The sequence below is a fragment of the Megalops cyprinoides genome, chromosome 1 (genome assembly GCF_013368585.1).
Source record: "Megalops cyprinoides isolate fMegCyp1 chromosome 1, fMegCyp1.pri, whole genome shotgun sequence".
Lineage (NCBI taxonomy): Eukaryota > Metazoa > Chordata > Actinopteri > Elopiformes > Megalopidae > Megalops > Megalops cyprinoides.
The window spans coordinates 63,906,975-63,923,444 of record NC_050583.1 but is presented as its reverse complement, the minus strand read 5'-3'; the positions used below and the strand labels follow the sequence as shown (position 1 = coordinate 63,923,444).

Sequence of the window (16,470 nt, the reverse complement as noted above, 5' to 3'; positions counted from 1 at the left end):
ACATGCAAAAGCAATATGCAAAAGAACATCTTTTTTTATATACTCTAACAGATAGGTAAACATTTCCTTGCTTCAACATTATGTGGGATTTCTGCAAACACATTTCTTGCGATAAGATGCAAAGTGTGTATTTACGCAGAGCATATTTTATTTACTTTTACACGGATGACTTCCTTCACGTACCGTTTATGTTCCAGCTTTTCTAGTTCTTCTCGCTGTTGTCTTTCAAACTCCAGCCTAGAGACAAGGGGCGAGCGGGCAGCGTTATAAATGAGCCTGTTTAGGAATACACAGTGAATATGTAATACTAATCACAGTGTTCACAGACGATGAAAACACACGCTAGTAAAATGAAATGGCAGGCTTCATACAAGATGCATAAGACATGTTAGCTTGTCCATTTGGCAGACATATTCTCAGCAAGCAATGATGTGGGAGTAACAAAAAAAAAAAAAAAGAAAAAAAAGTCATTTATATGAGCATGAAACAAGGCTAAACATTCCAACTTAAAATGCTACAGCCACAAATGAGCAATGACTTTTACAAACTAGGTTAGCATGCAGTCATAATAATCGATTTTTAATCGAGTTTGTCTACCTTAGCAAGACCGGTCCCTTTACAGTGAAGAGACTGCCAGAGGAGGTTCAGAAAGAGCAAAGACAACCATTAAGACAGATCCAGCCTATTTACATCCCTGCACCATGAGCTTATTGGGAAGTTAAGCTTGAGGAACTCAGAGCTACAAGAAGCTCCAGTCATGTCAGCTTCTTGCTCTGGAGATCGGAAGAAGCATTCCAATTCCTTGTTGTTATTTTACTACCAATTAATTGCCGGTATACAGAAATGAATTAGTTAAAGTAGAGCAGACATTATTTCAGAAGAAAATTAAAAGAAATATGCAAACTGAAACAGATGAAGTAGAAACGTATTCCCTTATGAAACAGTTGATGTGATGTATGACAACTATACCGGTCTATTACCTGGGGCTAAGCCACTGGCATCACCCGCCAGTTACTTGCTACTGTCTGATATCTATGCAGCGTGGTTCTCCTTCACAGGTGCTATTTGTACTTCAGCATGATGCAAGTCCACATGCTTTTTTTGCTGTTAGTTTTTAGCCTTGACAAGTGTGTTATAAGAATTTAGATTTACCTCAAGCATCACCCCCAACCTGACCCTTTCCCCAAAGGCTTGGTTTGAAATGCAATAACCATCATTGTAGAGGGAGAACTGTATTACATCATGAAATAAATACATGAAGTGTCACTAAAGTAAAATTCTACCTTACAGCACAGGTTGATGGAGGATAGTTTTGACCCATCAGCAACTTCTTAACCTGAAGGGAAAGTACTACAACACCTGTTATCAGAACTACACCCCAACCTGCCTGTGTTGTTCCAGTCAGAACAAAGACATAGAATTGATTCTGCCGTGGGGGCGTACATGGATGAGTTTCAGTAAAGGGAAGACTCATTCTGACATTTTTTTTTTAATCCTGCTTGAAAAACAAAAGGTAATTTGCTCGTGGACAAACTAGCTTGTGCATTGATTTGGAGGGAATTAATCTTGTAAGAAAAATGAACTGATTAGCATTCAGTATTAACAGAACAGATAAATTTGCCTGGAACCAACACAATCCTCTACAGACAGCCAGTCATTTGCAATCATAATTTGGCACCCCATCCAAAAGGGAGAAACTCAAAAACTTTGTCAGAAGCAAGGATCTCAAAACTCATTATTTACTAAAGACAAGAATTTTAAGCAGAAAATCAGAGGAACCATGTCTTTGTTTTTAATATAACTCTCGGTGACTTTCCATCTTGCTACAGACTGCAAATGTACAATGGTTCATCATCCCTTTTATTTTATTGACCTATTTATGAATTGCACCGTTTCTCCATAACACACACACACTGATACACATCCTGACAGCTCCTTTGGTAACGGAGCTATGTTAGGTGACATGATTAATTGCTTGCGAAAACACAGACGTCACTGAACGTTATATGCGTTACAGATATCCCAGGTCAATTACAATACCCAGATGTTACCATGGTTTTTTCAGGGTCGACATTTGCCCATTTCTTGGCCTCCAATAGCTCAATGTTGGCGCGAGGCAATCGAAATGTGACTGAACGGTGGCCAGATAGATGGCGCTAGCACTCTCCAGCTCAAGAGTGTCCTAGCGGGACGAGGAGCGCGTCTCACCCCCAAGCTGGCACCACCTGGTGTGGGGAGCAAGGCAAGAAACAACGGCTCCACTAGCGCCAGCTTTTTCACTGATTACTCATTCACAGTCACGTTTAAAAAAAAAAAAAAAAAAAAGCAGAGGAGAGGAGGGGGAGAATTGTGACACTTCCCAAAATCCATGCCCAGGGAGCTGAAACCAATTATTCTGCCTGCTTTATTTTAAGCCTTAATATATCAACAGGCAGACTTGCCGAAAGCAGCCATGCCTTCCATCTTTCTACAAAAGGGATTTGATTAAATCAATCAATCAGCATTGTCGAAAGGTATATCAGTAAAATCCACATTCAAAGATCATCACCAAAGCTTCGTAAAACGGACTGGGTCCAAATGCACAGAACATGCCAAAATGTGAACTCCTTCTCAACTTAAAAATTTATAGTCCTTGTGCTCGACTTTACCTTTCAAAGAGACGCCCGTCCCATTTTTGAATGAGCTGTACGCTGACCGACAACTCTGACTGAATGAATTACAAGAGAAATATCAATGACAGTACTTTTGTGTGGTACGCGAGCAAATGGCTCACAAAAACACTTTTTTTCTGGGCCAATTAGTCCAATGGCACTTCAGTTTAGGTTTGCGGGGTTTTAAAGCCATGTGAAACACACACAAACCAACCCATTTCGGGTCAGGTTCATCTCTGCGCTGTGAGCGTTACGGGAATCTGGTCCTATCCAGGCCTCGCTGCAGAGCTGGGGAACTACTGCCAAACAGCAGCGAGGTCAAACTTGGTGAAGCAGGCCGCCGGTATTAATATAAACTGTGATAAATTGTCGCTGACAAACAATTTACCTTCGGCGGCGCTTTATGAAGAGGCATGCTCTAAAAAAAATCAAGACGACATTAAACAAATAGAAAATGCGCAGTTATTTAGTTTGCTAATAGAACGAGGTCAACATAAAGCTGCAGTCTTCAGAGTCGACTGACAGAGAAAAATGGAGCTGAGAGCAGGGCTCACACAGCTTGACGTGGTGGGGACCTCAATTTGCAATTTATGCCAGACTCAAGGGCAAACAAGTAAATAAACAATTCCTAAACAAATAGATTAAAATGGCGTCTTTTTAGACAGCTTAAATGCAGCCCTACATTAACATCTTCCCTGCCAAACAAAACCAGTGACACGTTACTGGTGCCATCTCACAAGGCATTGTGAGCATTCGGTATACGGTGTTGAAGAGTCAGGATTTAACCTGCAGAAACTGTTGTACAGCTCAGCAAGACGGATCAATACGTGATTAAAAAAAGCTGTATAAAATCTCTAAATGAACTGTGGCCTCAATTGCTAATCTCACAGAAAGAAGAATGGCAACAGCAAGCTGTGAAAAGCAATGAGGCCCAAGCTGCATGTTATCTGAGTCCCACGAAAGATGTATTACTTGGCAAAGGCTTACTCATTTTTTTTTTTTCCACCCCCCGAAGCTATCGGCTTCAATATCGCCACAAACTTGAGGAACATTAATCCTGCGGTTTTTCACACATTTATTGCTTTTTGTCTCTCGTTCTCAGGGGTGTGATTGTGTGCAGCGTTCTCTCTTCATGGAAATTACACCTCAGACACAAACTTCTGCTCAGAAAAGTAGCCACAGGAGTTCAAAGTAGCACTTTCGGGTACAGCTGAAAAAGCAGGCCCTTTCTGCTGTACATGGGTTGCGTTTGCATGTGTCTTGCTGGAAGTACAGGTCCTGTCTACACCTAAACATTCATTATTTTGTCTAGCGGCCTGGTAGTGCAAGATTAGAACTGGCTCAGACCGCTGTGTAGGCGGTGCACGGTGGCCAGGACTCTTTTTCCCCTGGCCTTTTCAGATTAGTGTTGTTAAAGCACAAGCTCAGGTAAGGGGAAAAAAAAACAGGTGGCACTTCAAGGATGTCAACTAAAATATTCAATAACGATTTCAACAACTGGTCCCGCAGCTCAAAATCTCAAGACAGACAAGGTTACTGCAACCCTTCTGGAAAGAAAGGAGAAGGATTGATACAGGCGGTCTCTGCAGCGATGACTACTTTTCTGAGTGGGCAAAATTATTTAGTCAGATTCTCGTAATTCATCGGGGAAGGTTTTAAAAGCTGACTGAATCTGACTGCTGAAAAATGCAAATCCAGTTTTGACAGGAAGAGGAGGAGGTGGAGGTGGAGGAGGAAACGGGGTAAAAAGCATCTGTTCATCTTCCTAATGAAAGTTTCATAAACCAGCACCTTCTGTCAGGCAGTTCCTCGGGGGCCCGCAGCGAGTCCCGAGCAGACCCTTCAGAAGATGCCAGCCGAGATTCAAGGAGCAGCTCTCGCTACAGAGCAGGGATCAAGGCCTGTCAAAATCAGGACAAAGGCATTCCGGCAACATCTCCGACACGCTCCCACGGGACCCAAATGCCCACACAGAACCGCATCTATGACGCGGGGCTAAACAACAGCCCATGTTCACGGCTTGGTGAAACGGGAGCAAGCATACATAGCATACAGATGTGCGTACGGCTCTTCAATGACATTAATTCGCAAGTAAATTAGATAGAAAATGGCTCCCCCCTCTTCCTTCTTCAAATGCCCTTGTTGACATTAGCCAAGTAAAGACTCTGATAAGCATCTTAGTATGAAAGATTGGTGAAACGGGAGCAAGTATATATAGCATACAGACGTGTGTATGGCTCTTCAATGACATTAATTCATCTTGATAAATACAACGGTGGAGGTGCTAAATGCAGTTTGTGAACACAGATGAATGATTAAACCTCAAAAAGCAAACTGCAGAAAGAAACGCTTTGTTCAATTTCAAGCATGGAGAGAACTTGGCTCCATGAATATGCATGGTCTTGTGCTTAGTTAGAGCTGCAAACTGTGGAATATCAGAAATGTTCCCAGTGGGTATGGATATGAAGGCTGTTTGGTTTCCACAGTCAGAGACAGGCTGCATGACTATCTGTGCTAGTAGCTCTTAGATACCGCCTCCTGACTGTTTTTCATTTTCTTTCAGTATTGCGCTGTGCCTTCAGGCAATTGTATCGGTGCCTCTAAATTTTACTCTACTCACAACTGCAGCCGAGTGTTTATCCGGACAGGCTGCCGTATGATTCATTTACAATTTCCGAGTGCATTCACACCGCCAAATAGAAATCTGATTGCCTGGTCGCACCATTGTGAGTTTTGAGCGCTCACTGCCTGGCTTACATATTATAACCACACCTATCACATCAGTCATATCAGCATGAAATATACATGCTGGGTTTTGTCTAAGCAAGCTTGTTTTTACTTTGGCGCAAGTAAATTAGATAGAAAATGGCTTTTCTCCCCCCCTTCCTTCTTCAAATGCCCTTGTTAACATTAGCCAAGTAAAGACTCTGATAAGTATCTTTGTATAGCTAGCTCTAACACCAATCAGTAAACAAAATAACCGTATCTGAATTAATAACCTGTAAAGAGCCTGTTTGAACAAACAACTCCTCCATACAACAACTCCTCAAAATATTTCCATGCAAGCTTTATTTCAGCTTTAAAGCTGTATTACCTGTTGTATCATAAATGACCGTTGAACTAGGATAACAATGCGCAAGAGTAAATTTCTTTTTCTTTGCACATTAGTTTGGAGCCTAAAGCAAAGAAAGGGAGAGATCTACAGAGCATCACCAGGCTAATGACGCAAGGACACTTTGCTCTTTCTCCTAATGCTAGAGGCATCTCCCTGTACATACAAATGCAAGGTGAAAACACCAGACCAAAAGCATCCAGTACAGGATTTACCTAGTTCTGGCCTCCGTGAGAAAGCAGCTTCAAATTTAAAACTTAATTTTGTCACAACTGCTAAAGTTTAGGCAAAGGCCAAACTAATCACTTTAGCACACTAAACCAGTTAAAAGAACCCACTTCAATCATACAAAGATTGGAGATTATTTCACAGAGATTTACTCTATAGATCCATGAGAGCACAAATGACTACATTTCCATCATATTCCATCAGATTTCCTTTCATAAAAATGGTAAGTATTTTATAATTAGTCTGCTTAATCATGTTTCTCTAGAGTCTTTTTTTGTTTCTTTTTACTGCAACTGGCATCCACTTTATTCCCTGATCTACTCAGATAAACAACTTGAAACTGATCTGTAGGCACGACAATTAAGATTAGCACTCCTTAAGTTAAATCAGTAAGGACGGCTTTATAAAACACCCCAAAACACACAACCTACTTAAATTCAAAGATATTGCATCATCTCACATCAGCAAAGACTAACCTCAATTTTGTTACCCCCCCGCACCCCCCCCCCCCCCCAGTCTGAGGCTTAATGAAGGTCCTACAGACTGAGTGGCTTGTGGTTTGGGAACAGTGCAAGGGAATCTGAGCGCATGGGCGTGGCGGACCTTAAATGGCGGGGCAGGGCGGGGGTCAAGCGCACGCAGGTGGGCGGGCCTTAGCGGACGGAGTCGCGCATGCGGAGTCACATGACCTAACTCACCCGGGGTTGTACAACATCACAGCTGAGAGGTTCTCGCAGGACTTGGAGAGGTCGGTCATGGAGAGGCTGAAGGATGAGAGTAGCCCACTCTGAAACAAAATGGCCGATGAGAAACACACCAACTCCAGTATAACCAAAAGCAAAAGTCAAGCTTCAATACAGCTGCATGATACAGACAGTTGGATTACTGCTCAGGGCTCATTTGACTTCAGTGACTGTTGTATAATTAAGTAGAGTAGCACCCTCCAAAGCCTAGACTGAAGGCAGCTGAAAGTAGATGTTTGAGAAATACTTTCCATAGGGGTGAGAGACTGCCTGAAATCATCATTGTTGCACTTGAGACGTTTAGCACGTAAATCTCTGCAGACTGACACAGCAATGTATGTCTAACTTTCTTGATAGACTGGACTGACAAAGTGGATTTAATTCAGAAGTGCAATGAGAAACTATTCCATTTCCCTAAAGAGACTCAACAAAAGAGGTAAATGTTTCTGTCAAGATTCACAATCTAATCTCTCGAATCATTATATAATGAAAAACCGAGCTGGATTTTATGCACGGCAAAATTAAGTTGGGTGCAATAAAAAACAGAATTACTCTCATTTTACATTCACAAAGAATATGGCTGGAGGATTGATATCCTTGAAGGAACAAATTGTTCATATATTACTACTTTTCTGAAAATACCATTTTGAGCAATGAGTTGGACACTTTTTGCAATACATAATCACTACACAAACAGAAAAGTGAATTAACGTCACTTGTTCAATCAAAATTAATCTGTTATACCATAGTCACCATTTTGCATGCATCAATTCCAGAGTTTGTCAAAATAAAACCACACTTTTTTTTTTTCCCCCTGGCAGAAATGGCTAATATCTAATCCTTTAATACTCTTAATACAATCCCTTGCCACAGAAATGCCTGTACTAGTTTGCACACTGATGCACAGCTACACTGTAAATACTAAAATTAAGATGCCAGTCTGTGTGTTCTTTTTTTGTTGTACAATGTTGGAAAATAGGGAACTGCAGTTACAGAGGACACAGGTTTTTTGTATTTCTACAACTTTTTCTAAACACAAAAAACTATTCAAAAATGTTGAATTAACTGCAAGCAAATGGCATTTATCTGTGAACTACTTAAATGTGGACCGTGAAGTAAAGGGAAAATAAAGCTATAAAGTGGGTAGTAATTCAACAGTAATTCAACATCTTATGAGGAGAAACTCAGATGAATTTCCTCCAAGAACAAAGACAGTAACTGCTTAAAGACAACGTTAAATCCCAAGAGCACTAGGGGGGAAATACATGTCATCCCTTGGAGGACGTGTAGCTGAGTTTCAAAATAATCCTTTGCACCTCACTTCAGAGAAGCTCTTTACCAATGGCACAAACTCTAAAAGCATCTTTAATGACTTGTCGTTTCCTAATTAGGCTACACAATGCTTTTAAGCTTGTCAGCAAGACACGCAAAGGATGTAAGGACAAAGAAAGTTCTGCTCTCATAATTATGAGAAACTCACTAACAGGCCTACACGAGCGCACCGGGAAGTGCCTTACCTTCCGCTTTTCCCTCAGTTTAGCTGCTTCTTTGGGGTGGTTGAATCGGAACATGTTTGTTCTCCCGAGCAGTATGACAGCACCTGTCGTGTTGCACAAAGCACCAAAGTTGAACAGAAAGATGGAGCAAGACTGCCTGAAGATTACATGAAAAAATGGATCCACATGATACAGCTGTACTTCCAGATGCAACCATGTAGAGGCCCCTGGGGTGTTAAGATGTTGTACCGGAGAGTCTAGGCCTCAAGCACCACTTCCCCTTACTTTCCCTAGCTAGAAAATGGTGCTTGAGATACTTAAAATGCTGATGCATTGCTACCTCAACTCAGAGTGACATTTCTGGGGCTGGACCAGGGTGGCTTTTGCCAGAGACCCAAACCCCAGGGCAAAGCCAGCGCTTCAAGACGTCAAATGGGCACCGCTGCATGTTGCTGCCCGCCTCTACCGCTGTCGGATAATTGGACTTAGCGATGCTGGGAAAGGACTGAGCAAACACACCAGACCTCGGGCTACTTAACCGGATCTAGGTCCCCAGCTTGCTTGGCTGTCCGCCTCCTCCATTCTTAGGATTGCTCTCATATTCTTTCCTCTCCATCTCTCCGTAATAGATTTAACCGGCACAAACAAGACAACCGAGGCCTTTTGGGATATTTGGTATTCAAGTAAACATTTGATTAAAGTATATTTCTGCGAGCGCAAAAAAATTTGTCAATATGCTTCCATAAAGCAACATCGCACAGTTATGTGGTACAATACACAAGTGCTTTTCTGTTAAACCAGAAAAGCACACATGCCGTACTGGGCCTCCTGGTTTCCCCTTCCCATTTCTTTTTTGTGGGGCAAATACTAATCCCACTGCTATTAATGATTTCTGACGAGTGACAAAGACGACAGCATCGGATGGATTCGGCTGCTGCAGGGCTGTAAATTACTATCATTTGTGCGAAGAAAATGGCTTTGGATGCAGCAATTTCTAAAGGGGATATTGGATAAATTGAAATTGTTAAAGGAAACTTGTGTGGCACGCGGCTGGTATGTCGCGCACCCTTCCCTCTCTATCTCGCGGGGCCTGGTGAGAATAGACTCCGTTTGCTGGCAGACACGCTATTCTCTCGGGGGTCCAAAAGGTTCGGTTCCACTTTCCCCTTATAAAAGTTTAATCCCCTTCTCATCGGAAAGCTTGGCAGCTCTGTCAACTCCCGTCTGCAAATTAACTGGAGGGTTTACACCTTTGTCAGTGCCCCCTGCCCTTACAAATGTTTGATAGTAGAATTCACATCGGTCTTCTGGAGAGCGATATTTAAACAAGCACTTCAATCCGTCAGGCTCACACGCTGCGCCTGCTGCTTTTGGGAGCTTGTAAGTTAAAGCGGGATACCGGCCACTGCTGTGTAAACTTATTGTATGTCATGATTAACAATGTGAAAGATCTGGGCATGCCCAATTAAAGTAGGTTAAGAGGCTGTCACTGGTCACAAAAGATTGAAAAGCGAGTAGATTCAATTCAAGGGTAACCTTGGAGAAATCTGACAATGACAGGACCAAAGATCATGATTTTTCTATTCAAACTGTGACAAAAGTGACAACTCCTTAGAGTTTAGCTTTTCACAAAAATTACCAATTAATTTAATTTACCAATCATTCACTTCGCTTGAGTGAGTTTTCCTGGGAGACATCAATGAAATTCGAACTCATATCAATTTTTAAATTTTTCATGTTCAAATATGCTATGAGAAGTAAAAAAGCCAATTCAAAAGGAAAAACTGCAGCTAAGGACACTTTTCATTTTATACTTCAATCAGCATTTTATTTTGAACGGGTGAGATGAATCAACTGATTAGATCGTTGCGCCATGAGTCTGATAAAGCACACCACAGAAATCGCTCAGATGGAAATGGAACTCGGGTTACATTTTTTTGATGATCTGATGCCATCGATTTCTAGTTTTTAGACTTTTAGTTTCAAATGTTCCTTAGGTGTCGTTAACACTTTAAAACAGGTCAAATTCCCTTCATATTCACTTTTTAACTCACTCTGAGTAATGTCTTTATCCCTGTTCACTTTACTTCAAACATGGACTTGAACACTCATGGTAATGATTTTTTTTTTACTTTTTACTAGTGGTAATTGTGTGTGTACACCTTTATCATTATCAAGTATTACTGCACAAACCTGCAAGGATGAGTCCTCATAAAGATAACTTTCATTATGTTTTCTGACATTACAGTATACACCTCCTCTGGTTGCAGTGTGGCTGTGCATTTCTGAAGACCACATAGCTCTCAAAATAACCCCAGGCGCTGTACTTTATGCTCTAACCGCGCGTATATCAAAATAGAGCTGTAGCAAGCGTGACTGTGGAGAGAATATTTGATCCAGAAGTTGCCTTACTGCTATCTGTCAAATGCCATAATGCATTAGAGGTAGTTGAAAATACATACTATACTGCAAGCAGGCATCTAAACAAACCGGTGAATCTCATGCAAGCTCCAGTGGACAGTCACACTACCTAGAAGCTGCCTTACAATGCCAGTGTTCCACAGAGCCGGAAATTAGTATGTGGGTGATCACCAGAGCCACCCGCTGTGTGCGGAAAATCGTGCCCATTACCTTGGTTGAGCTGGGACGGTGCCATGACTTGCACTCCGTTGACAGAGCACTGAGCTCCGCTGAGGGGGATGAGGGTCACAGTTCCGTTCACGTTCTCAAACACGCAGTGCTCGCTTTCTAGATCGAGACCGTGCAGGACTGGGAGACGGTGGGTGGGAGCAAAGAGGATAAAGACAATGGGGGGGGTTGGGGTGGAAGGCTAGAGTCAGACACTGCACAGATCAGAGCACTTTGAACTTGAACAACTTGAACAACGGACACCATTTATGTTAACACTGAATTCGCTCGCAGTACGTTTGGGCTTTGCTTAGTTATTTAAAATCTGAGAGGACCAAGTGTTGATGACCAGAAATGAGAGAGCAAGTTTTAGACAAATCGACCCAAGGTTACTCTTCAAGCAGAATGCTACAAATTACAGAATATGCTGTGGTTCTTGACTCACCAATGTCCTGTTCACCAGTGGCATCATCACGGCCTACGTACGTTTTTCCCTCCTGGCGTGAGATATGAGGGCCACTGAGCATATTTCAAAGATCAGCAGCTTATCTTGTATATCAATGAACATATTGACACCCATTCCAAGACAGTCCCCCGAGCAAAAATAAATAAATACAACAGCAGTTGCACATCCTTATTGCTAGCTTCGACTCTTCTTTGATGTGCAGTCTGTGAAGTCAGCACTTACTTTTAAATGGTAGAGAATGATCCCTGTACTGAGGAGGTCATCATCAATGCCAATGAGGTGGGGCAACTCCGAGTCCAGAACCACTCCAATCCCTTCCTTTCTGAGGGCAAGGGTTTCTTCCTAAAAGACAAGGAAAAAAAAGCTATGTTCCAATAGAATAATAGAGTGGACACCTTCCTAAGGTTTATAATACCCAAAATGCTTGTGCTTGGTTATCGGTCTCTAGATTGTGAGAGATATTTGCAAGAAGCACTTTTCTTGCTACATGGCACTCACAGGCCCACTCTATGATGCATCACAGACTACAAAGAATACAAAGATTTCAACTGTGAAATACTTTGCACTTATCAGTTTGTTTGGGTTTACAGCAAGGTCTGAGAGCACAACTGCCCCAGATTAAGTCAGCTCAAATTATTTTCCCACAACACTGAACAGAAATGCATACAAATGTATAAAAACAGTCTTATTTTCTGTTCTGTATTCTGATCAATTGAGGAGGTACTGCAATAGGCCCGCTATACTGTTCAAGTGTATTATAATGACTCAGAATCAGATCCTGATCACACTGTATGAAATGATGAAATGTAATACATCTCAATACTTTGAAAAGAATGAATAAATTTTCAATATATCTGGATCTCTTTACATCTGAAGTCAGGCATCACTGAGGTGTACAGCCTCTGCAGAACACTAATGGGGAAGCTATCAAATGCAAGTCCAGAGGCTAAAGAACTAGTGTCAGTGGACGCAAGTCAAAAAGCGCTCTAGTTTGCAGACAAGTCCTCACTACAGGGCAGAAAACACTACAGAACTACATCCTGACAGCTGGACAGAGCAAATCAGGAATGAAACAAAACCGATGCAACGGCTACTGGATCATCACCTTCCGAAACATGAAGCTTAATCAGTATGAGTATCATTGAAGTTCATTTTCAAACTAACACGTGTGGTCCACAAGCTAGCTAGCTACCAAAACGGTTACATCACTCTTACATGACACTTACATGTTCCTCTGTCATCATTACACGACATCGCACGCCTGTTTTAGTTTGTGTTTAACAAACAGACATTTTAAGTTTTCATATAAGAAAGTTTCAAAACAGCACCTTACAAAAGATTACCGTTTGACTTAGTTTTGTTTGACGTAAGAGAGAGAAATGCTTAGAATCACCATCTCAGAAATGTTTACCATTTTCATCCAAACAATCCTAAAAAGTGACAGTATAAAGAGCGCTATCCTTGCTTTTAAGGCACCTGCCTTCTGTTCCAACTCCCCACAGACCTTCTATTCAAAGCTCACTTTTGTGTAACTGTCAGCTGCAATGAAGCATCACTTTTTTCATCCAGCAACTTACTTGTCTTTGTGCACACATTCTGCCAGGCTCCTCGGTGTTTTGGGTTCGCGATTTCTGGCAGCCTTCTCTCATATTAATCGCGGCTGTGAATCATTTAGTACCAGTTGGAGAACCGGTGCGCGAGCGTAAGTGGTGTGTGGAAGGCACAATCGGCCCTTTCAAATGCATAACCTTCCAAACCTGCTCGACCTCCAAAGCACCACACATATGCTGAGCCAGGATGAAAACTATGCGCAGCTCACCGCAGTGCCAGTTTTTCCCCCCACCTTCCACTCGCGTCATCTCGTTTTATTTTTACCAACAAGCATCTAAAGTGAAAGGTATTAATGTGCTCCTTTTCTTTTGAGATGAGCAGCCCGATTTCTGGAGGTCTCCCTGTAAAAAGGCCTGCAACAATACACGTGCTTAAATACGGGTGAACGTGTCACTTAAGGTTCAACAGATTTATATACATATATATATATACACACACATATACATATATATATATATATATATATATATATATTTTTTTTTTTTTTTTTTTTTTTTTGGAAAAAATGGAATTGTGCACAAAAACGTGTCAAAAAAATGAACTAAATGATTTGTAGTCTATAATCCATACAAGGATTTGTGATTAATGTTGCCCTACAGCACTGACATTCAGATCATAGTTACACCCAGATATTACAAGTGTCAAAATATAAATCTAAAAAATGTCTTGCTTAAATCACCGTCCATGAGGAAAAGCCATTCCGTTTGCCAAGAAGGAATGCTAGCTATTTACTGGCATTTTCATCCCCTCAATAAGAGTGGCAATAAGAAATACAAACTGATTAAATCCGTTCATCTAATTGATTGGATTTTTCCCCCTCCCTTCTTTTTTCTTGTGGGAGGGGGGTCAGACTTCACTTCCAACTTCTTTCGAGGGGTGGAGGAAATGAAAATCAGAAGCGATGCTTCCATGCACTCCTAGGTTTCAATTAATGTGAAGTTTTGCAGCACTGAAGCTTTTTTCGGTTGTATCGTTAATTTTAACTTATTCTTACTCTGTCCTAGTGTAATGTGGATTAAAAAGCAAAACATTCAATATATTCATGGAAAGAAATGTGAATTTCATACAATATACTGTGACTAAAAAGGACTGAAGATTGTGAGGAAAAATGCAGAAAAAAAATAAGGTGTCTCAGGGAAAGCACAAGCTTTTTTGTCCCAGCGATTCAGAATATTAACAGACATCAGTCTGGTACTTTTCCATCAAAAATGTACAGCCTTATATCAGAGAAAAAGAAGCTTTTAAAGGTCCCTGGCATTATGGCTTTCAGTTGATCCCTGATTGCAGCCCATTAGCCCTGATTCAAAGCTCCAGTAGCCCTGGAGAACAGTCATTATTTCTCAGTACTGTGGAGACTTACAGTATGTGAAAAGGGTATATCTTCCATTTCAAGACATCAAAGTCAGTTTTCATTATTTGACAATTTTTGGAAATTGTAACTGAGGTCACCCAACTGTGCAAGGTTAGTTTCATACAGAAGTCAGAATCAGGTTACAAATGAAATCATTGTCACCACATTTCTTAACCAGCACATCAAAAATCTAAATTTACCCATATTTTAAATCTGAATGTGCGCCAATGTGTCTTATGGAATAAGTTAAATGCTGCAATTGCTTGCAAGATGTACATTGCATTATCTATGAAAATAGAAACAATACAGGAAGGCCTTGTAAGGGAAATATTGGGGACAGAAGTTCTTTTTTCTCAGGCAAAACATTTGTTCCCCTTCAAAAGTGTGTGCCACCCCACAGGTCATACAGTGCCTTGAAAAGGTATTCAGCCCCCAATACTGTTTTCACAATTTATTGTCTCAGATACCAAATATATCAATATATTAAGGTAAGATTTTTTTCCCCAGCTGATATACAAAGTATTCTAACATTCTAAAAATTTTGGGAAAAAAATCCTTGCGATTTAAAAAGTACTCATACCCTTCATAATTATAAAGCTAACCTTGCTCAAGTGCAAGATATTGTCTTATAAACTCATCCAATTTGTTGATGGTCTCCACCTGTGTAGGAAATTAGTGGATGACCTGTTTTGAATTACTTCATGATACGATATACTTTATTTTCCCCCTTAGGGAAATTTGTCTTGGACTCAATGCTGCGCACATAAAATGCCTTCACAGTTACAATAAAATAAACTACATATAAATAGAACAGCACCAGCTCTGCCAATCACAACAGTAAAATGCACATAACAAAATATTGCACACACCCCATGATAAAATACATTGCATATTATGTGTAACACATGTTGCACACACCCATAATAGAACACCAAGACTGTTGCACAATCCGTACAGCCTCAAGCAGCATTGTTTAAAAATTTGATAGAGACAGGAACAAATGAGTTTTTAAAACGGTTGCATTTACATTTGGGGACTCTGTACTGTCTGCCAGAGGGCAAGAGCTCATATTCTATGTGGAGGATATGTGATGGGTCGGTCAGGATCCTCTGAGCTTGCCCAAGAACAGACTGCTCATATATGGACTGAAGGGGTTGGTATTCACTCCTCCCCACCGCCTTCATAGCGGTGTGAACCATACCTTGAGCATAAATACCTTCCCTCTTCCCTTCCCAAACAGTACGGTTGGGTTTTCCATTGAACAAACCAAAATGAAGATAAAAGAGCACTCAAAACAAGTGAGGAATATAACTGTAGAAAAGCACAAATCTGCAGAAGGATACATGGACATTTCAAAGGCACTGAACATATCTCAGAACTCAGTGCAGTACATCATACACAAGTGGAAGAAATACTGAACCACAGCCACACTGCCTAGGGCAGGCCACTCCCCTTACCTTGGTCACCAAACAAGAATAGCACTTGTCACAGAGGCTACTGTATTGCCAACTGTCACTCTAAGTGAGCTATAGAGGTCAGTGGCTGCAACTGAAAATGATGTCCATAGGTCAACAATCTCCAAGCTTCTGCACAAAAAGGGCCTTTATTGCTATGGCCCGGGTTCGAACCCGACCATGTCACTAGCCAACAGTGACCAGGAGCTCACAGACGGAACACATGGGCTTTGTTCCACTGGGGATAGGGGTGGGTACGTCAGCAGGGGCTTCGGTCCCAATAGTAACAGCGACCCCTGCTGGTCGATCGGGCACCTGTGGTCCATGTGCCAAAGCTGCATACGAAATGTCTTCCTCCGACTCATCTCTGTGCTAGTTTAACTTGTGGACCGCAGTGCGAAAAGGAGGAACGGCTGACATTCCGTGTCTCGGACAGGGGCACGTGCTTGTCCACGCGCTCCTGGATTGACAGTGGGAGTTCTGCAATGGGACCGAACATCGATGAATATGAACTGGACATTCCAGAATTCGGGGAATTGGCCATTCCACATTGGGGAGAAAATGGAAAAAGAAAAAAAAAAAAAGAGGGGCCTTTATGAAAGAGTGACAAGGAAGAAGCCCTTGCTGGAAAAAAAAGCAGCCTCTTGCCTGCAAAGACTTTGCAAAACATCACTACTTACTACAAAGGTATGGCAGAAGGTCTTGTGGTCTGATGAGACTGAAGTGGAAC

General features: G+C 41.5%; 1 protein-coding gene across 3 annotated transcripts in view; it reads right to left on the bottom strand.

The window, feature by feature from the left end:
• The window catches only part of kif16ba (kinesin family member 16Ba), an 82,804-nt gene that overhangs the window by 35,259 nt on the left and 31,075 nt on the right, over positions 1-16,470 (bottom strand). For 2 of the 3 annotated variants that reach the window (XM_036534326.1, XM_036534309.1), the window contains 6 exons: positions 11,547-11,666; positions 11,304-11,355; positions 10,862-10,999; positions 8,252-8,334; positions 6,690-6,778; positions 184-237 (listed from right to left, as the gene is read on the bottom strand). In XM_036534326.1, coding sequence (XP_036390219.1) covers positions 184-237; positions 6,690-6,778; positions 8,252-8,334; positions 10,862-10,999; positions 11,304-11,355; positions 11,547-11,666 — 536 coding nt within the window. Of the gene's footprint in view, positions 1-183; positions 238-597; positions 631-6,689; positions 6,779-8,251; positions 8,335-10,861; positions 11,000-11,303; positions 11,356-11,546; positions 11,667-16,470 lie in introns of all 3 variants that reach the window. The other variant, XM_036534317.1, reaches the window with a different exon arrangement.